Source organism: Pleurodeles waltl, chromosome 9, assembly GCF_031143425.1.
Source record: "Pleurodeles waltl isolate 20211129_DDA chromosome 9, aPleWal1.hap1.20221129, whole genome shotgun sequence".
Lineage (NCBI taxonomy): Eukaryota > Metazoa > Chordata > Amphibia > Caudata > Salamandridae > Pleurodeles > Pleurodeles waltl.
This window is the reverse complement of record NC_090448.1, coordinates 300,482,859-300,509,841: the sequence shown is the minus strand read 5'-3', so window position 1 is coordinate 300,509,841 and position 26,983 is coordinate 300,482,859. Positions and strand designations below refer to the sequence as shown.

General features: G+C 41.4%; 1 protein-coding gene across 1 annotated transcript in view; it reads right to left on the bottom strand.

Annotated features, from left to right (window-relative positions):
• DOCK3 (dedicator of cytokinesis 3) overlaps positions 1-26,983 on the bottom strand; it is a 1,331,886-nt gene that overhangs the window by 283,913 nt on the left and 1,020,990 nt on the right. The window contains exons 23-24 of the mRNA XM_069206772.1: positions 20,164-20,334; positions 9,473-9,665 (exon numbers count right to left, since the gene is read on the bottom strand). Coding sequence (XP_069062873.1) covers positions 9,473-9,665; positions 20,164-20,334 — 364 coding nt within the window. The remainder of the gene's footprint in view (positions 1-9,472; positions 9,666-20,163; positions 20,335-26,983) is intronic.

The window sequence follows — 26,983 nt, the reverse complement described above, 5'->3', positions numbered from 1 at the left end:
CCATTTGCAAAAGTTGGCTGTGTGAATGGGGGTGTCAAAATATTAAATAATACAACAGGTTGCAAAAATAGGCTCTGTAGCAACACACCAGGGGACTTCAAAAGATTCTGACTCGCATGTGTTGAGCGGATGTGGATGGAGACAAACGCTAGCAGTCCCATACTTAAAAGATTTGTATACTTGGGCTTGTAGGTTGAAGTCCCCTGGTGTGTTGCTACAGAGCCTATTTTTGCAACTTGTTGTATTATTTAACAACACTGAGTCCTGATGATGGTCTGACAGACCACTGACTACCACTACAGGCCGAAACATCGATATTACCTTCTCATTTGACAAACTGAATTGAAAGTCCATGATATTGCTTGAACTAGGACTGTAAACCAGGCAATTATTGTGCAGAACTGTGTCATGAGGAGGGTTATAAACCCTTCCTGGATCCGCAGTTGGGATTCAATCTTATGATCTAGAGGGGTTATATACAGTGTTGTTGTTTATGAAATGGACATTTGTTGGAATTGTTGTAATTTTTTTTAAACTTCCTCAATCCTATTGAGTAATTGTTATATTTACTGACTTACAGTAGTGTCAGTGTCCTCGCGGTCTCCCTGAGAACACTGTGATCCGAAGGTTCTCGGGATCGCGAGGAAACGTGGAGTTCGGAATCGGTTGGGGAAAGTTGAATGGAGTGTGTGGCCTGTTTTGGTTGATGGCACCTGGAATAAATCTTAACATACTCTTGTTAATTGATCGTGCATCATTATAACACTGGCGACGAGAGCCTGGAGGAGACAAGCGTTACCATCAACCTCTCATGAACCCACGAATCTTACTGTTTAGTCACACCAGTTGACTGCTGGGCGTCGTTTTCAACAGGTCAAGCGTTCCTGATCTTCGTGACTGATGCTGTCCTAATTGGGACAGTGAAACTGCTGATATTTCAGGAGGCGCTGCGATACTCGACACAGTGTCCGGTGGGCTGCGTTCATGTGTGCGATGCGACTTTTGGATTTGCCGGTTGTTTTCTCTTGAGCATACGCACAAAACAATTGAACATTTTCAAAGGAGTTTGACTTGTCTGTGTACACGGATACATATTTGGTGTTATTTGGCGGCCATTTTAGGTGTATTATTTTTCTTCAAACTACGTGATTAGTTTATTGTATGCTTCAGCTGTAAAGCTATTAAGCTCCTTGCACCAATTCATGAACTAGTTGGAAATGTCGATTTTACAAGTATTATTATTGTCACAATGGCAAATACTACAATGTCACAGCCTCCTGCATTTTTATCAAACAAAGGTGACCCAATCTTGCCGTGGAAACGCTGGAAAAATCTATTTGATTCCTATTTAATAGGGATTGGAGGTGAAAAGTTTTCCCCTTTAAGGAAACAAAGTGTACTTCTGCACAATTTAGGAGTGGAAGGCAGGAATATATATGACAGTTTGGAAATATTGCAGATTGGTGGAGCTGAAGGTGAACCAAGAAATGTGTACGAGATGTCAACCAAAATGTTAGCACTACATTTTGAATCCAAGCTAAATATAGTCCTTGAAAGACATAAGTTCTTTGCCAGAACTCAAGGGAAAACAGAAAGTGTAGGAAATTTTGTTGCTTCCCTGCGAACTTTAGCGCGTACATGTGATTTTGGTGACCTTACTGACTCTCTTATCAGAGATCAGCTAGTGCGTTGTACCAACAATAGACGTGTGCAAGAAAAGTTGTTAACAAAAAACCCTGATCTGAGAGAGGCGATTGCAATAGTGGAAGGAATGGAAAGCACCAGCAACTGGATTAAAGAAATGCATGATCCTGGAACACACTCTGGTGGTCATTCCGACCTAGGCGGGCGGCGGTTGCCGCCCGCCCGTCGGAAGCCGTCTGAATACCGCCCCGCGGTCAATAGACCGCGAGGGGTATTCTGACTTTCCCGCTGGGCCGGCGGGCGATCTGATTCAGATCGCCCGCCGGCCCAGCGGGAAAGCGCCTTCCACAAGGAAGCCGGCTCGGAATCGAGCCGGCGGAGTGGAAGGCGTGCGACGGGTGCAGCAGCACCCGTCGCGCTTTTCAGTGTCTGCATCGCAGACACTGAAAAGCCTAGTTGGGCCCTGTTAGGGGGCCCCTGCCGTGCCCATGCCATGGGCATGGGCACGGCAGGGGCCCCCAGGGGCCCCGCGACCCCCCCACCGCCATCCTGTTCATGGCGGCTTTCCTGCCATGAACAGGATGGCGGTAGGGGGGGTCAGAATCCCCTCGGCGGCGCAGCGAGCTGCGCCGCCTTGGAGGATTCTAAGGGGCAGTGGAAAACCGGCGGGAGACCGCCGGTTTTCCCGTTCTGACCGCGGCCAAAGCGCCGCCGTCAGAATGACCAAGGGAGCACCGCCGGCCTGTCGGCGGTGCTCCCGCCCCCGTTGGCCCTGGCGGTAGAGAACCGCCAGGGTCAGAATGAGGGCCTCTGTCTCTGAATCTGATACTATAAAAGTGACTAGTGATCGTGATGAAGTGTTAAAAGTCAGTTTCGACAACAAAAAAGGAAAAGAAAATAAAGAAATGCGATGTTACCGTTGTGGCAACTCAGGACATACTGCTAACAGTTCAAATTGTTACGCTAAGAATTCTGTTTGTAGGAAGTGTGGAAAAAGTGGCCACTATGCAAGTGTTTGCAAAGCTGAAAAACAGTTGAATGTAGATTCTATTACGGACAATATGGGCAAAATGGTGTTCTGCGTGAAGTATGGTGATGGTTATGTTGTAAACAGTGTAGGAACTGTGGATGAGGGACCTATAGTTATGCCTGAATGTGCTGTTAGAATAGATGACAAAGTTGTTAAGGTGCTGGCAGACTCAGGATCTCCATACACCATGGTAGGGGACAAGAATTGGTACACAATATTTGGCAATATATATGGTCCTTTAGAAGAACCAGATATTAGTCCAGTGAGTTATGGTGGCACCAAGATTGACATAATAGGTTATAAGGTTATGACAATTCAATTTCAAGATAAAATGACTGTAGGAAAGGTTTATGTAGCCAAAAGAGGGGACAATTTGTTGGGCTGGCGACATCAGCGGGATATGGGTATTAAGTTAAATCCTAACGCTGCATGTCAAGTCTTGGTGGTGAATGAGCAAGATACCAATCTTGATATTTTTGAGGAATTTCCTTCTGTGTCAATGATAAGCTGGGGTGCCTTAATGGTTTTGAACACGATAATTCTCAAGAGTAATGCAACTCCTTTGGTGCAGAAAGTGAGAAAAGTCCCAAGATTAATGTTAGAACCTCTCAAGAAAGAACTTACAAGATTGTTGGATTTGGGCGTAATTGAAGAAATTGAATCTTCTGAGTGGTTAGCCCCAGTAGGTTTGGCACCGAAGGAAGGTGGGAAACAGATTTGCATGTGTGTGGACCTCAGGGAGCTCAACAAACACATTTGGGTGGATCGTCAACCTTTGCCGAATATTTCAGAAGAATTATCAGGGTTGAATGGCTCAAAGTTTTTCAGTGTTCTTGACCTATCGTCGGCTTACCACCAAATTGTCCTTCATCCTGATTCTAGACATTTGACGTCTTTTGTGACGCCGTTGGGAGCGCACCGATTCTTGAGGATGCCGTTTGGGCTAGCCTCGGCTGCCGCTTGTTTTCAACGAATTATGAAAAAGGTTTTAGAAAGTGTAACTGGCATTCTATTTTTCCAGGATGATATCTTGGTACATGGAAGAACGCTAGGTGAACATGACAAGATTTTAAGAAGAGTATTAGGGAAACTGTCTTCATCTGGTTTAACTGTAAAGATGCAAAAATGTAAGTTAAGGGTCACTTCTGTTTCTTATTTGGGTCATACCATTTCAGGTGAAGGCATAAAGCCCAAACTGGAGCTAGTTAATTCCATTATCCTAGCTCCTGAACCAAAAGATAAAGATAGTGTACGATCGTTCCTGGGCCTGGCAGAGTATTACTCCAAATTTATTATGAATTTTTCCAGTATAGTTCAACCTTTGAGGTCTCTTCTTAAAAAAGGTACTGAATTCAATTGGTCTGAAGAGTGTAAGGTGTCTTTTGAATTGGTGAAAAACAGTATTGGCAAGATGCCGACTTTAGGACATTTTAACAGTTTTGCTAAAACTATATTGTATACTGATGCAAGCATTAATGGATTGGGGGCTGTATTAACTCAGAAGGTGGAGGGAGAAGAAAAGGCTATTGCTTTTGCATCCCGTTCCCTTAAGGATGCAGAACAGAATTATTCGGTCATTGAGAGGGAAGCTCTTGTTTGTTCTTGGGCAATCAAGCATTTTAAGTTTTATTTATGGGGTTTGCCTTTTGTAGTGAGAACTGACCATAAGCCCCTTGTCCAAATTTTTTCCTCAAAGAAAAATGAAGACTTGTCACCCAGAATAAAAAGGTGGGTTGAAGGCCTATTAGACTACAATTTTCAAGTGGAATATATACCTGGTACAAGGAACTGTGTAGCGGATTTCTTGTTCCGAGCCTCCATTGACAGTGGAGATGAAAGGTTGGATGATGTTGGAGTAATAAATTGGGTGAGAGAAATAGCTATAGCTGAAGAGGTATGGAAGAGTGTGAGAGAAGAAGATCTTTCTAGGAAGATACTTGTTGAATTTATTGTAAAGGGGTGGCCAGAATTTAAAGATGTTCCTGATGACTTGAAGGGGTTTTGGAATGTACGAGATGAACTTTGTTGTAATGATGAGGAGTTGTTTAGAGGGAGTAAAACTATTCCTCCTATGGGCGTAAGGGATAAGATTGTCAATTTAGCCCATGAAGGCCACATGGGTAGAAATTTTACTAAATGTAGGCTTAGAGAAGTGTATTGGTGGCCAGGTTTAGACCGAGATGTTGAGGCTGTAGTTAAAGACTGTGTATCCTGTGCACACAGTGATAAATGCAAGTCTGTAGTCAAAACTCCACTTTCCCCTGTTAATGTACCAAAAAGACCTTGGATGAAGTTGGGGCTTGATTTCATGGGCCCATTTCACTTATTACCTGCAAATGAACGTTATGTGATGCTTCTGGTAGATTATACCTCGAAGTGGGTTGTAACAAAGTGTGTAGGCACTCTAGACACTAATGCTGTGATTGAATTTCTTAAAGAGGAGTTCTCGCGTGAAGGAGTGCCCAGTCAATTAGTGACGGATAATGGAGTGCAATTGACTTCTCAGGAAATGCAAGATTTCCCGAAGTTGTTGGCTATATTACATCTGAGAACAGCTCTGTACCTACCTCGAGCTAATGGTCTTGCTGAAAGGATGAACAGAATGGTGAAATATTGTGTTCAAGAGGCTGTTCGGACTAGAATGCCACTTCATGATTTGCTTAGAGAAATGTGGTGGGCACATCGCAACACCCCCAATATGGTCACTTCAATTTCTCCTTTTGTGTATTTAAGAGGAAGAGTGCGTTGTACTAAAATGAATCCTGCATGGATGGATGGAATGTTGCGACAATCAGATCAGCTAGGTGAGAAGTTGAATAAGGGTCCTGAATTGAGAAGGTCTTATCAGCAAAAGTATAAAAATAGATTTGATTTCAAACATAATGCATCTGAAGTAAAATGGTATGTAGGTGATAGGGTACAAGTGAAGAAACCTGGTTTTGGGAAGAAAGGGATGTCAGGATTCATGGGTCCATTCTGCATCAAGGAAGTTAGACGGAATGTTGTGATTTTAGACAATGGTGATGCATGGAGCATGTCCAGGATTGTGAAGTGGAGTAAACCATCTGGATCTCACAGTCAGGACTTGCGGAAATCTCATGTGCACAGTGGATCCAAGGACTTTCTAACTTCTGGTGAATCCAACAGACTTATGCATCAAGACAACATGCCTGAAATCTCTACTGAGTTAAAATGGAACTTCAGAGTTCATCGCAAGCCACGTTGGCTAAAGGATTTTGTGTCTTGAGACATATATGTTTTTTATATACTGTGTTTTTATATTTCTCTGTACTTCCTTTCATTGTTATTTTATAATTGTTCTGTATTCCTATTTAGTAGTTGTGAAAGTAAGGGGGATGTGTTATATTTACTGACTTACAGTAGTGTCAGTGTCCTCGCGGTCTCCCTGAGAACACTGTGATCCGAAGGTTCTCGGGATCGCGAGGAAACGTGGAGTTCGGAATCAGTTGGGCAAAGCTGAATGGAGTGTGTGGCCTGTTTTGGTTGATGGCACCTGGAATAAATCTTAACATACTCTTGTTAATTGATCGTGCATCATTATAACAGTAATATATTGGATTTTAACAGTACGGAGTTGTCATATTCATTAATTGAAGACTGGATAATATGTACGCATACTATATCGAAATAATTCCTCTAGGAGCATTTTTAAGTGAGACATTGTCTGTACCCAGTTCCTAGGGGAATACTGGGTTGCACCTAAGTGTGTTTATTTAAAAAGCAGTTACAAGCCTGGTGGTCTGCTAACCCCAACAGGCCACCATCCCTGTGAGTGCCAGGCATTCCCAAATGGGTCATAAATTGTGACCTGCCTCATGAATATTCATGAGGCATGTTCCTTGCGACCCACTTAGGAATTGCTAACAGTGTCTTAGACACTGTTGTACATTTTGTTTTGCGACTTGCAAAAAATTGCAAATTGTGAGTCGCAAAAATATGGTCGTACATCTGGCCACTAGACTTCTGGATTGTGGTAGAACACCTACACTTCTAAATCAAGACACGCATAGATTTGACTTTGCTGTGAGAACAATGAGTAAATGCCAGAGCTTCAGACAGTAGTGTAGTGGGACTTTCTATGCATGTTCGTAATCAACCAGGCTCTATCCTAAATGGTGGCTCTACATCTGAAAGTAGATCTCAGGGTTCTGCCTTCTGTCTAAAATTTAAACAGGGGCCCCCTCGGGAAAAATAACTTGAAACGAAAACCACGCTTTTTTTGGACAATGTATAACCAAAGTACACTGGTGACAAAAGGACAGGACTCTATGTCCAAGAGGATGTGCATCAGCCCTAACATCGATAGCTGGGGCTGGCAAGAAGCAGAAAAATTAGCGCTATAAAGGGCCATCCGCACTTGACCGTAACTGGAACAGGTGTTCGAAAACATTAAAAAAAATATTTCAAATGCTTTATACTTTGGTTTTTGTTTTGATAACATCAAGCAGAATTGTTCCAGGATCCCACGTGTCACAGTAATTACCCTAAATGTCACCCCACGATGAAGACCTCACGACAGAAAAGTAAACCTATTAATTTCAATGTTATTTACTTTACATCTGCCAATGTTTAAGAAAATAAATTACTTTTTAAATACACAGCAGTATTATTAAGTATACAGTGTAATCCAGTGCACAGGTCAGTAACCCTGGGTACAGTGGTCCCGTGTGGTGCTACACCCATTGATTCCCCTGGTGCTAATCTCTCCTGGAAGACCCCCTGATAGGTTTATCCCCTGCAGCAATTAAGGCAGAATGACTAAGTTGTAGTTTTCCACTGCCCTACAATTGAGCTGTGCACGTATTTTAAATCTTCTTACTCCTGGTGGTGTTGTTCATGCTCACCCAGCATGCATCTGGTGTCCTCACTGTCCATCCATTAGATGGGGGTTCACGTGGATTAAAGCCACTTCTAGATGCCACTAAGGAGGCCCATAACTGCCTTCACGTCTTTGCAGGTGGCTGCTCGGGCTTAGTTCAGCTTTGATGGGCGGCCATCTGGCCATAAATATGGAGTTCGTTCAGACTAGGCAATTTGATGGGCACCGAAGAAGGTAAATAACCCAGTGGTCGCAATCATTGCAGTAGCTGCAGTCCCAACTGGACCAACACAGTCACTACAGCAGTTGCAGCCATAAGCAGGCCAATGCACTCACCATAGCAGTTGCAGTCCTGATCTGGTCAGCCCAGTTACCACAGCAGCTGCAGTCCCAGGAACCTTTCTTAGAGAACAGAGGACCCCATGCAGCTGATCACACATGGTTTCGGTCTCAGGTAGCCTGCTTTTGTTAGGTGTTCCTCAGTCCATGGGACAATCTGAGCTTCACCAATCAGCCTCCTTGCCTCACTCAGCAGGCAGACAGACAGGCTTTTAGGCACTAGCCAGACCCTCAGCTCTTCCAGCAGAGAGTGCAGACTTCAAGTGAAGTCCCCTCACCTCGGTGAGAATGGCTATTAAACAGACACACCAGCCCTGGACCCATAGCAGTTGTTTCAAGGGCGTTGTGGAGCACTCTCCTCTGTGGTTATGAAGGAATTGGAACTGGAACAAAAAGGAGTGGTTTGGGTTTCGCTTCTCCACACATTTTCTTGAAAGTGGATTTGGAATCACTTTCTTAAACTTCAGAAAGTCTGGGGTGGCTCTTATTTCAGGTGCCCTTCTCAGGCTGCTCTCTAGGCACAGTCTTTGTGTAGTGTGATGCTTTACCCAGCAGGTAGCACTGGAGCGGTCTTCAAAGTGTAATACCCACAACACAGGCACAATTAACTGTGAGGTTTCTGCACTTGGCTGTATTCAGCCTCTCTGAAGCAGTAATGAGGGCAGGCCTGATTGAGAAAATTAATTACCTTGCAGAGCAGAAACTGCAGTTCTACCCCTTACAACTAAAATCATTTGACTGGCAGAGCCCAGGAAGAACTAGTCAGCTGACACTTGCTAGTAGAAATCCTCAAGGAATTTCTACAGGTAGCCCTGTCTCTGTGTTCCTCGCTTTAGCATCTGGATCGCCACCCTCCAGCCACAGGAACGCAGGTAATACACTTACAGTGTATGGTGAAGCTATTATCATTCCCCATATTGAACCATGCAAAATCAGAGGGATTGAAAAAAAATCTCACTGGCTAATGCTTGGATTCATTTATACACAGAGTGATATTACTGCACATGTGCTACACACACTTTACATTCTCATACACACTTAACATACACACAAGATGTCAGTTTGAGGTATTCACATAACAACAGAAATTTACCCAAAGAGGGTTTGTAGGCCATGGTTTCGGTGATTCAGATAAAAAGGTATGGTCACACTATAATTCCAAAAAATACAGAAGGCGGTTACAAATGTTAAATGTGCTATACCCAATACAGTGACAGTAGTCCTCTTTCCACTAAGAGGAAATGTATGGTATCCCCTTCTCGCCAAAGGTCCAGGACCTTATACAGTCAAGGACATCCCTGGGCCTCTGCACACATACCTAATTAGTGTGACATGAGGGCGGGTAAATGAAAGCAAGGATACAAGATACAGAATCAGACGGGCATTCAGAGAAGGGATACATACCTCCACACCATGAGGAAGACTGTCCTATCCCAAAAAACATGTTGCATTATCTGCTCAAAAACTTTAATTAGGTATTTTCAAAAATCTTCGAAATACTTCTACCCTTTCTTGCCACCACTCATCATTGACTGCATGGACTCTGTTCATCTCTTTTAACACAAGTAGTTTAGTTGCCACACAAATCTGTGGTCTGTGTGCAAACATGCCATACTTGCCTGGGAAGGAGAAAAGGCGACTGTCCACAGTGCGGGCAATGGACTGCAGCTTCACCACATCCATGGACTGCCCAATGTGCACTGTGCTTGGCATGCTCCCCAGAGTTCCACGAACAAACTCTGCCACCTCCTGTACAGTAAACATCTGCAACAACTCATCGAAGATGGCAGGAAATGAATTCAATAAAGCTGCCTGTAAAGGACAAAAAGCAAGCCTCAGGGAAGAAAACAGGTGATGTTGGCAATATCATCAATCTTAAACACTGATGCAGTAAATGCAGACTTCTCATACACATGTTGTCTCATGTTGTACAGAACAAGAAATGCAGAGACACACATACTTAAGACTTAAACACACACATACACCCAACCCCACCACACACACAGATTTTCACACCATATTGTTTCTCATACAGTTTTCAGAACGATGCAATTTCATTCATATATGGTTTAATTCAATGATTTATAGGGCTTCAGAATAGAGACTTGTCTATGTCCCCATGAAAACACTCTGTGACACCTGTACAGTTGGTCAGTGGCAAAAAAGAGCTGCACACATTCACACATGTATAGTCTTACACAAGCAGAGTTTAACATACGCATTGTGCCACACATACAGATCGATATGCAGCATCATGCAGGTGTAACAATACTGGGGTTGACAAAAGTATTAACATTGCTCAGTGAGAATGTTCGATTGCCAGAGTATCCCTACGGATGTTTCCGAGAGATCACTGAATGGTTCAGGTTAAATCAGGTGGTGGGATGAAATATCTGGAATAGCAGCCCTATGACCTCCATTCATTTTCACAATAGCTACCTTTCATACTTCCATTCTGCTTCAAGCCTTATATCAGACACTTTGCTTTAGACACTTCCAAGTATTTTCCTTTCTGTCTTGCACTTCTCCCTACTCAAGGACCCTATGTTCCCTAGACCTCAGATACTACTAATGCTGTTTCACGGTCTATGGTACTTTCATCCTCATCCAGTGCTCTATACTGCACAGATGCCCCTTATCCTTTCATCTCCCTCTGGTGGTGGGATCTCTGCCTCTTGAGCTTGAGATACAATTGTCGAAGGATTTCTATGCCCAGCGAGGTTTACATCCTCTGCCTGTACATGTATCTTTTGTATTACTTAAGTGATGGTGCAGATTCCAGGCCTGCATCCCTGCAATCATGTCACACCTTTTATGAGCATCAATGCACATGCAATGCAGTGCTTTGTGGCGCAACCACCAGTACCAATCTACTTTTTGTAATGACAGTACAAAGCCAGATTTACTTAGATTGTCCTGGCTTTACGTGAAATCCTAGCATCAAATAAAAGCAAACAAAATTAAGAAGGAAGAAGAATATCATATGATATTTCTCTTTGTTACCTGTATAATTTGAACATGTTTATACATTTTACTCACCCTTAGGGAAATGGCTTTGTGCCAAAATTTGTACTGGAGCAGGTACTGCTAGCCCATCTTTGCTCTTTATACACTTCTTGCTAAAGCACATTGTTTTCTCTCAGGATGTGTTATGTTACATTCTGTTTATTTGTAAAGTGCACTATCACTCACAAGGATGTCTTGGGGCTGAGCAAGTGTGTGTGCGTGGCCCTACGTATAACAGGTTGGGTAATTGAAAAGTCAGGTCTTCCAATTCTTGCAGAATTTAAAAGGCTCTGATGTGGACTGGGAGTTAGTTCAACACTTCATGAGTGATTTAAGAGAATGGCTGTCCTCCTGATCTGGTTCTGTGTATCTTTAGGATCTATAGTTAGAAGTCCTGCAGAGGTGTCTGGGTGGTTGGTGGAAGGAGATGCAACTGTTCAGGTAGGTGAGGCCTGAGTTGTGTATTGCCCAGAGTGTGTGAGTGAGGAGTTTTAATTGAGAGCATTTGTGTATTAGGAGTCAGTGCAGTTCCATGAGGTGTGGTGTGAAGTGAGCTCTGTGTGGGGTAGTTGAGGGTGAGTCTGGCTGCTGTGTACTGGATTATTTGTAGTCTTCTAGTGAGTTGCTCAGTGAACCTGGTGTAGAGGGTGTTCCCACAGTCTAACTACGGGGTTACTAGGGCATGTGTGACAGTTTTTCTAGTGCATCTAGGGAGCCATTTGAAGATCTTCTTCAGCATCTTCAAGATGTGGGAGCAGGATGGACTGACTGTGTTGATTTGTGCGGTCATGTCCAGTTTGTTGTTGATGATTATTCTGAGGTTCTTCAAGAGGGTTCTGGGTGTGGATCTGAGTTCAGTCAGTCACCAGTTGAAGTCCACTGGCAAGGTGTTCTTGCCAAAGTTCACTACTTCTATCTTGATAGAGTTAAGCTTGATGGAGTTGGTTTACATCCAGTTAGCAACTTCGGTCATGCAGGTTGTGAACTTGTTTCTTGTCTCGGGGGCCTTGTCCGAGAGAGAGAATAGGAGTTGCATTTCATCTGTGTAGGAGAGGATGTTGATGTCTTGTACGTGGATGACACTGGCCTGAAGGAACATGTATGCATTGAAGAGGATGGGGTTAAGAGATGAGACTTGAGGCACTCTGAGGATATGTTTGAGGGCTTCCCAGGAATAAAACTGTAGACTGCCTGCTTGTCCTTTATTTGTTGAGAAGGAGCAGATGTAGCAGAGTGTGGGTCCTTGGATGCGTAGAGGAAGTGGTGTGACACCACGTGAAATGTTGCAGAGAGGTCCAGGAGAATGAGGGCTGCCATGTCACCTGTGTCAAGGAATATGCAGATGTTGTCTGTGGTGATGATGAGTGCAGTTTCTGCACTGTGGTTAGGCCTCAATCCCAACTACGTGGAGTCGAGGAGCCAGTGGTTGCTGAGGTGGTCAAAAAGACATTGGTTGATTCTCTAAGTTTCTCTAAGATCTTTGCTGGATATGGTAGGAATGTGAAGAATCTGTTGCTGGAAAGCGTGTCTGGTTCAGTGGATGGTTTCATGAGCAGGGGCATGACAGTGGCATGTTTTCAAGTAGCCAGGGATGAGGCTGAGTCAACAGAGGCACTGAGGGTGGGTTTTAGTGCTTTATTGATCAGTAGGAGTTCTTTGGTGAAGGCATGGCGGGGGCAAGGTTCAGATGGAGCCCCCAAGTTGATGGTCTTCATGGTAGTAATTATTTCAAAAGTGGTGACAACAGGCCACAAAGTCAGGGTTCGTTCATTGGTCTTGTTAGGAAGTTGAGTTGCAATGGTGATGGGGTACGGTTAAGTGTTAAAGTTGCTGTATATGGAGGTGTTTTTTACAGAAGAAGCTTGTTGCAAATGTCTTGCGAGGGGTGCTGTTGCTGGAGAAATGCTGAAATATTTGATGATTATGAAGATTTTCTTGCTGCTGTTAGTTCTGGTGTCAAAGTGATCTGCAAGAGCTGTGCACTTTGTCTTTCGTATTTGCTGATGGTAGAGTCTTAGAGCTGCTTTGAAGATGTCTTTATCTGTGGTGGTCTTTGTTTGTGCTCCAGGTGCTTGCAGTGGCATTTTGTCAGCCTGAGTTCCACTCTATAACAGCTGGCCTGTGGTTGGGCTGTTAGGTTGCACTTGAGGAGAGCCACAGTGTCTGTGTGTGTAGTGATCCATCTGTTGAGGTTTTTGATGGCTTTCAGCAAGTTGCTTGTGTAGTTGGGTTAGTGCTTGGAGAGGCCAGAAGCACACTTCTCATATGAGATGCTTTTCCAGCTTCGGCGGGTGGTTATGTTGGTGTAAGGTTTCTGATGCTGAAGAATGGGTATGGTGAAACAGACAAAGGCATAGCCTGTCCAGGTCATAGTTACTGGTTTGTCGACACAACGGTTCCACGCAGGTAGAAGTTGGCTGTGATGCGTATCTTGATCATGAGGTGATCCATGTAGCTGTTGGGGGTGGCTGCGTCAGTGGTGCAGCAGATGGTATCTTCGCATATGATGGTGACTCCACATTCGGGCTTGTGCTGGCAGCCTTACCTAATGAGCTTGTAGCCAGTGAGGAAGGCATTAACAATGTGGGGTTCCGAGGTTGGGTTTAGCCGTGTTTCTATGAGAACGAGCAGGTCTGGATGGTTGTGCAGTAGGTCCTATATCTCAGTGGTATATTTGGTGAGTAAGCGGGTGTTGAGGACAATGCATGCACACATGGTATGTTGTTTGGTCTGTGTGAGCGTGAGCAGATGGCTGGTTTGTGTGAGTGAGAGGGGGGATGCGGGCTGTTCATGTGGGATTGGTTGGTGTAAGATGTGGGTGAAAGTATGAGAACTTGCAGGAGGTGCAAGTGAATGCTCGGCCTCTGTTGTGTGGTGTGGTAGCAGTGCCGTGAGCGCCAGCCGGGTTGAAAGTATGGAGGAGCGCAACAGGTTATCAGTGGGTAGGAGAGAACCAAGGTTCATGGCACTGGGCGCAGTCCAGGTACGGATGGGCACAGAGGGGCTTGGTTTGGAGTGACTTCGGCATGCCAGTGGCACATCTGCACAGCAGCCACAATTAAATAGATCTTAGGAGGAGCAAAGAGCGCAGAGAGCCATAGGTGGGAAACTAGTGATGTCACTTTCTGTGCAGATGAATAATGGGGAATCCAGCAATGTCACTCCAGTGCAGATAGATGATGGAGAATACCATGATATAAATTTCTGTGCTGTATTATTGTTAGTAAATTGGATTTCTAGGGTGAAATCACCTGCTGTATTTTATATTCATACCACCAATGCCTGCCCTTGGGAAGTGATATTACTGTATGTGTTTCTGAACTTTGCAGGCTCCCATGAAAGACACCATCCTTGATAGTGTTTCCAACTACTTCAGATTTCCCACAGAGGAAGTACTGCATATTCCAAGGAAGCAGATGACTTCAGAGGGGTTGTCTGGGTAATGAGTGTGGGTTGAGTTACAGGGTACAATCCATGGAAAGACACCTGGAAAGGGCAGGGGTGTGAGAAAAGTGGCACTACTTACAGGAGAGAATGCTGCTGGCCTTGATATGCCCTCGTTCTTTTGTGGGGCACATGTTTCAGTTCCGCTCACCTCACCTTCTGCCATAGTGGCCTATGATGTAAATTAGGGGCCACAGGGCAAAACAACAGCAAGGTGAGAAAGAAAAACAAAATACTTACAACTAGACATATTTACGATAGAACTGTCAAATTACTGAAGCAGGGGAAAAGAGGAACCAACAGACAGAAAGAAGAAAATAGTAGCTGGGTGAGAAATGATGGGGCATGAGGGGGCAGTGTTTTCGCGCATATCTTCCCTCCATACATCATATTTTTGACAATTTAGTATACACTTTTGATTATAACTGTTGCTGGGCAAGGGCCTCCAAACACTTCATTAAGGGAAACAAAAGAGATCAGCTATAACCAGGCTGCAAGTTTAATTCAAAATATGCACTTTAGGACATCACTGTGTTTCATGAATTCACAATTGAGCTAGTGGTAAGCAAATGGCTGGCACAGACACTCAGAATCAGACTGTCTCAGCAGGCACAGTCAGCAAAGACTGAACATATGCTATTGACTACCTCTGTTATCTCTTATTTGCAGCCTGGCTAGTCGCCACAGGATTTTGATTTTCCTTGGGACAAATGTCTAGATTATACACACATCCTTATCGCTAACAGACACAGGGCAATAGCCCATTTCATCAACAATTTTAAGAGAGTATCTACATGGATAGATTTCCCTTAGCTTACGTCTTGTGGATAGTTGCACCTGAAATAGGTGAGTATGGGCACACATGTGCATATTCAACACACACAAACACACTTTCATTTATTAAAGTGTTGAAAGAAATCCTTTTTTTTTTTTTATTCAACAAAACCTCTAAACATTACTTTTGCGTTTGCATGGTATCTATGTACACTTACACAAGTCTTATGATGTTTTTTTAACCTTAGATCATGGGTCTCACCTTAGTTATCATTCTGCAAAAGATTAACTCATTCTTACTTTGGAATATTTGAACTCTCATACTTTATAACTTCAAGACGTTTTCAGATTTGAACCTTCAAAGTGTCAGGTTACAACTCCCTAAATAAATACATTTGAATGTACCAATAAGTGAGATATCAAAGCCTGTCTCTGTGTTTCTCCCACTACAAATTAGAAGATTCCACCGGCAGTGTCAGTACATAATATGACCTAGTATGAAATCCCAAATGTTTTGCTTTTGTTACATCTTGCTAGACCTTCATTGAGGGCTGCGGTATGTGTAGCTCCGGAGAACCATCCATGCTTCTAATACAAATACAAATCCTTCCTTTTGCGTAGATCACCAAATTAAAAATTGAAAGGATTAAGGATTAACAAAAAACAGACCTACCTTGTTGTAGCTATCAATCCTGGTTATTTTACAAGTACCTCTCTTGTCTCTCCTAAAACTAAGTAGTAATCAAAGCTTTTTGAATCGCCACAAATCTCTCCACCTCCAGACCTATTTGAAGTTCTGTTTTTTCGCTCAGCAAAAGGCTGCCATCTCACTGCTTGAGCGAATACACTGCATTACCAATTGGTCACTGAGTAGCAATCTACATCCCCTAGCAACTTTTGTTTTTCTTTATCTAGATCTAGTTAATCACAATGACACATACAGATAATTCAAGCTTGTGGAGCCCTTAGGTAAGTAAACCTGAAATTAGGGGCAATGAAGGAGACTCTGGGGTTGTGTTAGTGTTTTGTGTTAAATGAAAACCAATTGATACATGGTGGAAGTACTAATCCCTTCATTGAAGGATTCTTCCTGATGCGAATTATACTGATCAATTGCTTCCAACACCCTACTCATGTTTCCCCTTGAGATTTCGCCACCATGAAAGACCACGAAAATAAAGGGTTCACCACTTTCACAATAATAACTTATTAACTTGCTATATTGTAGCATTTCATTTCACATTTTTAAGTGCTGTAACTAACATGTGTTACTGTTACCTAACTTAATAATGGTAAGCCAAGCTTCAACTCGCTCTGTATGCCTGAAGGTAGGTTTAAATACCTGTAAACCCTATTGGGCACGTAAGTCAGATGTCATTTAGTCCACGTTCCACTGAAAAGTTCCACATATATACTGACAGCTTTATTTTTGGGAGAGTGATAATGATAAATCTACCAAGTCTAGCAATGGTAGCTGATCGATCACCTAATCTAAAGTGGATGACCAGCCACCCTATCTTGTGGAGTTATCTCAATGCAAGACAGAGAGAGAAAGGTTAACACACTTACTTTGTAAGGTAAGTATAACGCCTCAAATATATGAGTAGCACACCCTTCCTAGCATGTTAAGGAGGCTATATGTGTGTGCACTGGTAGTGCGCCCCTGTTCTGAAATTTCACTGGCATTGATAGGCATTTGTGGAATTTGAATAAATGTTTTTGCTATCAATCAATTTAACTGGAAGCTGACTCAGCCAAATGCTGCTTAAACTTCTGTTGCTCTGCCTGGGACCTCTCTATGTATCAGTGTTTTCTCCACTGCTCCAGTGAAGAAGGACAAGGTTCTGCAACTGAGGATGGAAGTCAGGGTGTTGGTATTTTTTCAGATCCCTTACTTTGTTCATTTGACTCGCACTGATTTCCAAAGGAGACAATATAAATGGTGGAATTATTTGACCTTCTTTGGAACCCCCTTTTCTCCTCTTTGTGTTTATACCTTTTTGTGGCAACTAGACATTACATTATTATTCTTTTCTTACGGTATTGCTTATTTTATTTGTTTACTGTTGCAGTTTATCTTTGCCATCACAGTAAATCCTGAGCATGTCCCATGGTGTAAAACAATGATACATTGAAGTGGGCATTGGTTGATTATTTTGAGACACAAACCAAGACCACTGGGTTTTGAAAGATTTGCCAGGCAGTCTTTGGTCACTCTGTTTGTTGTGCCTACTTGATATTTCTTTACATTGATGATCTGAATAGTTTCCTCAAAGAGTATTGTAGTGTAATGTTCTAAAGGGACCGCTTACAAGTGCTGTGAAGAAGAAGCAGGGTGTCCTTAAGTTTAAAAGTCGTTTTTTTAAATCTCTATACAGATACACAGGCACCTCATTGGGAGGAAGCAGAAGCTGTCCTTGCTCACCGAACATAACATCAACAAAAAATATTCATGCACAATCACACTCCACACTGACATGGGGCCAAAGAGGCAGCCATTGGGAAGAACATACAACACCAAAATACTACAAACATCCAAGAAAGAATGGTGAACATTTTCAAGAACCACCAGAGAAGATTGCCTTAGTGTTACTGTCTTTCTTTCAGGATCTAAGAGGGATCAGCACTTTATGCACCTATGTACCTAACTTGTAACAGAACTTCGGCCAAAACTCCAACATTCTACAAATGACATCAATGCAACCATAACGAGTTCTTTTAAAAATAGATAAATACTAAATAGACATTACATTCATAGAAAACTATACACTATGAGGAAACATTGTTTAGTACTGTTCTGTCAAACTTGCCTCCACCTGGTAATGCTTTTGTTTTTAGAAAGCATGAATAGCTTTAGCACTTTCATGACCAATGATAAATCTCCAAGCCATTTAGTTGGTAAGGCCTTTGCTACTTTAAAAATATATCCATATTACACTGTACTAAAACAAAGTCCGACTACGACAGTAGTCATTAGACAAACCTCTTGCACTGTTGCCTGCATAACATGACTCCAAATCATTTAGTTTGCTCTGCCTTTTACTACCACAAAATACATCCACTCAATTTATTTTGACACATCTCCAGCATCGTAGCAACCGTTAACTTATCAACCATGTTAATAAAGTTAGATTACACATACTAGATCCACATACAGAATATTATCAAGGTCACCTAGTGGATCAAGATTCTCCGAAACACAAAAACCACCCGGAGCAGAGGAACTTAATGGTAGTGTCCTTCTGCACAACCATTCATGTTCACAATACACTCCCATAATTCTGTAACAGGATTAAGCTAACTACTATAGAGTATAATCTGTCACTAAGCAATATATTAGGCTGCTCCACCTCTACTGGCTAGCATCCAATATGGCCTACCTAACGGGAACCCAACAAAATATAACAGCAGACTGCCTTGAAGGAGAATCGTGCAGGCACCCAAACTCGGAGAGCTCTTCATATGATGGGAAAGCACTATACAAATGTATTTATTTTAACGTGAGAAGGTATGTGAGTTATGTCCATGTAGACTTGTAATGTGACAGAATTTGTAGACTATTTACTTATTACAATAGAATGTTAGCAAAGGATCCCTGTGCTTTGTATTTGCCCACGCTAAAATACAGCAGAAAATGGACAACAAAGCACAACTACAACTGCTAGATCCATGCATTTCTATGATACTGTAAAGCTACATAGTGGGAGGGAGCATAATGCTCTTGGGTATAAATATATGTAGTTTTGAAACATAGTACAGATTTTGTTGAAATACTCTGCATTCCTTTATATGAATCTATTAACAGAGAGGGATGGACGAAAGGGATAGTGACATTTCCTTCAGCTAAATGGAACTAGTGATGTTGTGATCCAAGAATGAACCAATCTCAGTAAGGTCATAAAAACAAGGTTCAGACTCACACACACAGCCTCTGAGTCACCGTTGAGAGGTCCAGTTTTCTCATATTACTTATTGTTGAATGATCCCTAATGTTGATCTCGGTATTGTTCTTTGTTCTCAAAGGTTGCTCATCCTTGTTTGAAAAGTTGTGTCATCACTGTTCGGCCTTTCTCAGAAAAACTGGTGGTTGGAATCAAAGGCAAAATGGAGTCCACAGAGCCTACTGCCTCCATTTCAAGGGAGGAAGGGTAGAATTAAGGCAGGAAAATATGGTGGAAAATTAAATGAAAAGATTCATTTAAGAGGAATCAAATCTCAAATGTTGAGAGACTGTAATTGGTACAGTGATGTAAATGGACAGACCTTTCTTAAGAGAAAGTACAGGTACTTTCCCTTAAGAATGGTATGTTCATTCTAATAGGAATTCAGACCAGAACACTGAGTTGGAGGATAGACAAAGTAGGCTGAAGAACAACAGGAAATTTTGAAGGGAGGCTCAGAGAAACAAAGACGATGACTGGAAGAGATAGAATGAGAAGAAGTGGGAAATAAAGAATGGAAGAAAGGGCAGCAATATGGAGAGAAGGAAGAAAGAGAGAAAAATGAAAATATAGAGAAAGAAAAAAGACAAAGAATGGAAAGAAGATGAAGAATTTTAAAAAAAAGCTCAAAAGGAAGATAGTATGGCACGGAAAATATCCGAGGGACCAATTAAATGGCATCTCTTTGGAAACCCCATAAATCTGATTGACCATACAGCTATAGTAGATGCAAACTTTACACACTTCTAAAAAGGAGTTCGTAAAGTGAGTAGTACCTAAGTTAAAATTGTTTTTGCACTACAATGAATCATGTTGCATTGCACCAGTACCACAAAAGATATTACAGAAGTCAAATCTGAAAAAAAAGATGAAACCTTTAACGCTGTGTTTCTGAAATCTCTATTTTATCAGAGATTTCACTTAAGCAGCTGTTTAAAGGACCTGCACAGATCACTTATAAGGCAACAATTTGATTTAAAATAAAGGTTTCTTAAACAAAAGGCTGTCACTGGCTTGCCTGACATCATGTTGAGCACTTAGGAAGCTAAAAGTTGGAGATAGAGGGGAAGTTCTGGAGAGAAGACACCCTATATTTGAGAGAAATGTTTCTCTTTATACCTGTGCTGATCACAAATAATTCACACCTGTGTGAAGATGAGAGTATCAGAGCTCCTGCTGTCCAGGCTAAGCACAAATCGGATGGATTGAAAGAGTTCCTGTATGCTTGCTCGGAACATCTCTTCCTCCATGCCACATGTCGCTCGTGCGTAAAGGATGCGCGACTGGACGATGAACTTGAAGAGGTACTCCAAGGCCTAACAGGAGAAAGTAAAGTGCACACTAGTATGAGATTAACACAGGAAAGAGGTAAAACAGGAAAAGCGAGACAATTGTATATATAGCAGGAAGACAAGGCAATATGCAGAAGAAACAAACATACAATGTAATGCCAAGTATACAATTCCATTTCAGTTAAACAGATCTCTTTGTAGCTATTAGTCTGTTACAAATATTTATTGGCCAGTTCCTAAAAGGCATAAAGGCATGAAAGGTAATTCCTGTATAGAAGCTGGACCTATGGCTATGATGTCAGTGTAAAGTGTAATGTCTTTTTCACTGTTCATATGATTTTATATGCTGGACCCCAGTATATGAAATACTACTGTTGAGTGACTTTGTTGTGTCACTATAAAATATAGGACACTCTTGCCCCCAGACAGGATTGTTGAGAACTGTGTGGGCAAAACAAGATTGAATTGCTTTCATGTAATCCCCACAGTTAGGCCTGGAGTAGCAAAGAGGCCAAAATGACTATTTTGCATATACCCATAAGAGTAACCTCTCTGCTTAAAACATAGTAGAATTTGTTCTAGGTTTTGCATTATGACAAAGTACAAAGATATTGGGGGTCATTATGACCCTGGCGGTCTCCGACCGCCAGGGGTAATGTGGCGTCGGGTAATGTGGCGTCCATACCGCCAACAGGCTGGCGGTACAGAGACCCGTATTATGACCGCGGCGGTAGCGCCGCGGTCGCACCGCCGGGGCCGGCGGTTTCCCGCCGTTTTAGCCCCGGCGGTGATAATCCGCCAGGGCAGTGCTGCTTGCAGCGATGCCCTGGGGATTATGACTCCCCTACCGCCAGCCTGTTTCTGGCGGTTTGCACCGCCAGGAAGAAGCTGGTGGTAAGGGGAGTCCTGGGGCCCCTGGAGGCCCCTGCACTGCCCATGCCACTGGCATGGGCAGTGCAGGGGCCCCCTAACAGGGCCCCGTGCAGCAGACAGTGAAAAGCGCGACAGGTGCTACTGCACCCGTCGCACAGCTGCAACACCGCGGCTCCATTAGGAGCCGGCTCCTATGTTGCGGCCCAGCGGGGATGTTGTAGTGGGGTCCGCTGGAGTGCGGCCGCATTGGCGGCCGCCGCCCGCCAAGCTTGTAATGACCCCCATTGTCTTGAAAAAGTGGCTTCTATTCTCTGATGGCAAGTATGTCAAGTGTTCCAATTAGGTCTAGGAGTAGCAATTATTTTCTTTGAAGGGAGAATAACCCCCTAGAAAAGTACAGAAACTGCTCTTCCTTGTTACTAAAGATAGCTGCTTGTTGTATTTAAATAAAAGTGAATAAAAGTGACTGATGTGATTTCATAAATTGAAAACTGAAACTGCACTATAAAAACGTGTGGCTAGTAACAATCACATAGAGTATTTAAAAAGTTTTTAAAAAACTGTTGTTAACTAAAATGTTTGATTGTTTTTAAGAAATAGTTTCTGTCTGCTTCAAAATTTAGAAAAAATTGCATTATGTAAGCTCTTAAGATATAGTAACAAAGTAAGCTTGCCAAAGGCGCCCCCATTTCCTCATCCAGGATATTTAAAGCTGATTAGGGAGGATAAATTAGCTCTAGCCAAAATCTGTTTTTTGTTCTGAGGAAATTGTTTACTTCCAGATTAAAGAGTCAGAGATACAGGCTTCATTTATCCTTAATACAGAAAACAATGTTGTTTTTGGTTTTGAAACTCACTTGATTTTAATAACTATTAATGGTTTAAAAATTATAGCAAAATGAGAACGATGTAAAACATTTTTTATAACCCTAAATTCTGGGTCAGTATATCCCAACAGTGCTTAGACATTAGTCAATACACACAGCAGTTTCTATGCTTGACAGCAAGAAAAAACTTCAGTGTAACATTTGGTTTGGAAAGGAATTGTAGGTAAGCCTCTATCCCCATGGACTTAAATGCTTGGATGAATCAATGTTTTGTTTTTTTTCCAGGGAACCATTTTTCTGCTAGATTGAAGTCTTTTATCAACTACCTTACAGGTCAGAAAATTAATCAAGATTTTAGAAGATTTAGCGGAATCCTTTCTGTTCATAAATGATGGTTTATGGTGTAGTCTTTGAATTGTATTTTTTGTTTGCTCCAATAGCAGCTTAAGATCCAAGATTTACAAGTTTATTTGAAAGATCATCCAATGGTCATGCCCTGAAGAGTTAGTGTTGCTTAGGGACAAAATGGTGCAAGATCCTTTAGGATGGGCATTGGTTGAAAAATGCATAGGTGTGGCGGGGATCCCAGAAAAAGGAATACTGATATTAATTTATTTGTACAATATTCAATATTGCTGATGAGCAGTTTATGGCTGGAGAGGTGGAAGGTGAATTATGTGAACAACACGTGAGTCAACACCTGGAATTTTAATGGTATGCTACAATACTGTTCACAAGTGAAGAGTAATGGCCATATAATTCAGTAATCAAAACATAAGTTGTACTTATGTGAGAGACTCATATTCTGGCTAGAAAGCATATTTTTGTTAAATGCACTTTGGGTGTTTGTAGATGTAACTTTTACCCAAGAAGTCATGACTTAAGGTGCTGTGGTGTTGAAACATTGTGAGAACAAATGCAGATCCCACTGGTAGACAGGTAACACTGGTTTTAAAATTGGGAGCACTACCAATTTCAGTAATAAGTGCATATGGGTCTAAAATAGATGATCTAAACCTTCTTAGAAAACTTGGACTCGCAGGGTCTTGCGTTAGCCAGCCCCCTCCACCAAAAATCCTAGCTGAAGATTGGAATACAGTGGAGACATATAAAGACCATCCAAGTTAAACATTGGGTTTTTCAAAACCAATAATGTTAGAAGCAGTAAAAGATTTCATCTGTGATTTTGACACATACATCTTTACACATATATTTGTTCCCCATCTTTAAGACATTTCTTCAAGATAAACTTCAAGTCAAAGTATATCTAAGACACATATCAGCCAGGCCATCCTATTGTTAGCTTTTATCAGACTACTATCAGGGAAATGCCACAATATGTACTGGACCTTGGATCATTTCCTGTTTTGATCAGGATATTCCTATGCATACTCTTGATTTTCTAAAACACAACCTAGTTCCACAAACATTTTCTTACTTTGGGACTCTTATATGGCCTTTATTAGGTTGAATGATAACCATCTGTGCATTACGAAAATGCACTGGAAAAGGAAACACAAGCAATTTCAGGGCAAAATTGAGTTTCTACTCACAGAGCTTCACTCACATTGAAAAAATATGGACACTCTGAAGGTAAAACAATTTTTTTTAAATTAATGCGTTGTAAATAAAGCATTTGAAAAATTAACAGAATGTGAAGATAAATTGTTTACATTCACTTATGTATGGCAGTGTAATGGTGGAACAAATGAATGCCAATGAGAAAAAGAACAATATCAGATTACAGTAGATGATAGGACTTACTAGGACTTATAAGGAAGATCTGGAAATAATACAGAAAATGGAGGATTGTTTTACAGAATCCCTTTAAAACTAAATTAGATTTGTAGAGTCAATTTGCAACAGGCCTCTAAATTCTGTTTGTTCTTAGTTTGATCACGAAGAAACTCTAGGAGAAATCTCTGTTGTAGAATTACAACTTACAACAGATTTAATGAATAGCAGCGAAGCTCCAGCCCAGATGGCCTTCAAGGCGGATTTTGGAACTTAGATGCTTGAACCATTTAAAAGCTTGCATGTGACATCTTTAACACTTGAAGGTTCAAATTCTTGACGGGAATTTAGTGTAATGTTAATTTGGAAACCAGGCAAAAATCTGCACTTATGCTCATCTTACCGTCGACTTATTTTCTTGATAGTGATTGGTAGATCTTTTACAAGCTTTTTGCGGCAAGACTTCATAAATGTAAGGGAAAATTATCCATATGGATCAGCAAGGATAGCTTTTAAATAATTCGTAACCAAACTTATGTATTTACAAACTGCACATTTACCCCAAAGTGTTTCTTAGTGCTGAATACCAGATGTTTATTGTAACCCAACTTAATGGTATTCATTTGATCAACCATGGAAGGATGAAGGACTGAGTCAAACTCCGGGGACTTGAACAAGTGACCATGAGATAAGTCACCAAACACTGCATCAGCAGTATTAGTCCTCTCAGTGACCATACCCAAGCCATTCACTAGACTATAAATTCACTACTTTCTTATAATGCATTTATGTATTGATTGCCTTCTCCCATCCATTCATTGCCACTTTGATGGAAGCAGAGAATGCCTCTGATTTAGGTCTTTTTGACTATCCATGGTGCTTCCCAATTGCTCTGACCATCTGATAAAAAAATGTTTTCATAATCCTGAAGCATCACTATTTATGAATAGTCCAGCAATCCATTTGTCAAGAGAAAGATGGGGTAGGGCTGCCTTCTCACCCCTCTACATGTAGTGTTATTCAAATAGCCTTTAACAAAAAGCCTGCATTCTAATAATACAATCCCAGGTTTGTTTATGGGCCACTTATGGTGAACTTTCAAATATATCCAGATGATAAGCTGATTATATCCAAGTACTCTGATTCACATTTGCAGAGTATGAATACCTAACAAATATTTGGCAATTTTTCCAGACACAATATAAACAACTGTAAAATTGAACCTATTGTTTGGAATATTCACCACAGAAACCAAAACTTGACTTCATATGTAAAAAGAAGAGTACAATATTCAGGTATGGTGATTACAAACAAAAATGGGGATGTGTTTCAAATTAATTGTCTGATCAGGTGATCAGAAATAAATCTCCCCCTATCATTTGTTAGGACACTTAATTATATTAGAATGTTCATGCACCCAAACATAGTGTTTGTATTTCAACACCTAGCAATTTATAATAATTCAACAGAAGCTTGAATCTATTCATTCATATCATCAAGTAATCTACCATGAGCCAAAACAAAAGTTGTATAGAGGAAGCAGTTTTGTTGAGTTTGGATATTTGACACTAGTATTGAGTTTCTAGATTAATTCCATACATCAGCTTGTTGGTACTGCAAGAAATCTGCTTCCCACCTGATGATGCAGATGCCAGTGACGGCTTGCACTTCATACTTAATTACAAATAATTCACCAGTAACCTATCAAGGCTACTGTGTAGCTGAAACGCGTCATTGTGCTTTTCGTGCTTATAAATTGGTGTAAGGATTTGGTGTGCTACTTCATCAATTGCTGGAGGTTACTGGAGAATTATTTACATTCCTTACAGCTTTTACTTGCCGCAGAGAGATGTGTATAACATAAATTAACATTTCTTAGACCTATGATTTCTCATATGAGATCAGATCTTGATTTCAGAAAAAAATTCAAACGTTTTAAAAAATAATTTAGATTAAAGACAATCTAAGATATAGCATACCTTTTGGGACTTTCAGCAGTGTGGTAGCTTTCCCGTATTTGCAAAGTGTACTCCTAGAACCTGATCAGAAACTAAGTGCAAGAAAAATGTATGATCCTTAGCTAACTAATCAATCAAAGACCCAGTTTTGTGTATTTATTAAGCACATTATCACCTGAGGTTGGTTAATTGAAAAGACACTTATTCGTCTTCCTTCAGAATTCAAGACAAGAGGATGAGGCTCTAATATGGAGTGGAAGGCCATTCCACGCTTTAGGAGCAATGTTAAAAAAACACCTGTCCTAGGAGTCCTAAAATGCGGAGGTGTCTGGGTGTGTAGTGGAAGGAGATGCAACTATTCACGTAGTGGGGCCTAAGTTGTGTAGTACCTTGAATTTGTGTATTAGTGTAAGGAGTTTAAAATGAGCAGGTCTGTGTATTGGGAACCAGTGGAGCTCTCTGAGGTGTGGTGTTACGTGAATTCTTTGTGGGAGGTTGAGGATAAGTCTGGCTGCCGAGTTGTGGATGGTTTCTAGTCTTCTGGTGAGTTAATTGGTAAACCCATCGTAGAGGGTGCTCTCATGTTCAAAGTTTCTGGTGACTAGGGCATGAGGATCACTTTTTCTAGTGACCGATTTTAAGATCTTGCTCATCTCCTCTGAGAGGAATATGAGAATAATATTTCCTCTATATGCAAATTCAAGATGTTTTTAGGACTTAAACTTAATTATGTGCTGCAAAAACCTTAATTGTTTTAAACAAGCTACTTATAATTCTGGTTACAAAACAAGGCATTATCCCAATCTAATGATACATTACATCCAATAATTTCAGAATGGAGTGAAGAGGTAAGTAAAAAGTGGGAATGCAAAGGTATTTATTTAACCTTAAGGTTTGTGAGGAAGAACTGATACTCAACTGAGATGAATTTGCTGGAGAAAATATTCAAAGTCTGGTTAAGCATTTAAAATGGAGCAAGACTTGAACACAAAACTAAAAAGAATAAACATGTGATAACATGACTTGTACGGTGAGCAAGTATTGGTTGACAATGCATGCAAAGATGATTCAAGCAATATACAAACTTTACTTCTCTCTTCACATATGATTTTTGTACTACATTTTTATATCCTCTTTCTTAGTCTTCTTTAGCCTTCTGGGCAAGCTGTGAAAGCCACTGACTAAATAATTACCTCCTACTGATTGAACTGGTTGTTATGGTAAGTGTCCATGTGGACAAAGTCCAGATTGGGTTAACTCTTTTCCCATTGAGACCTAGGA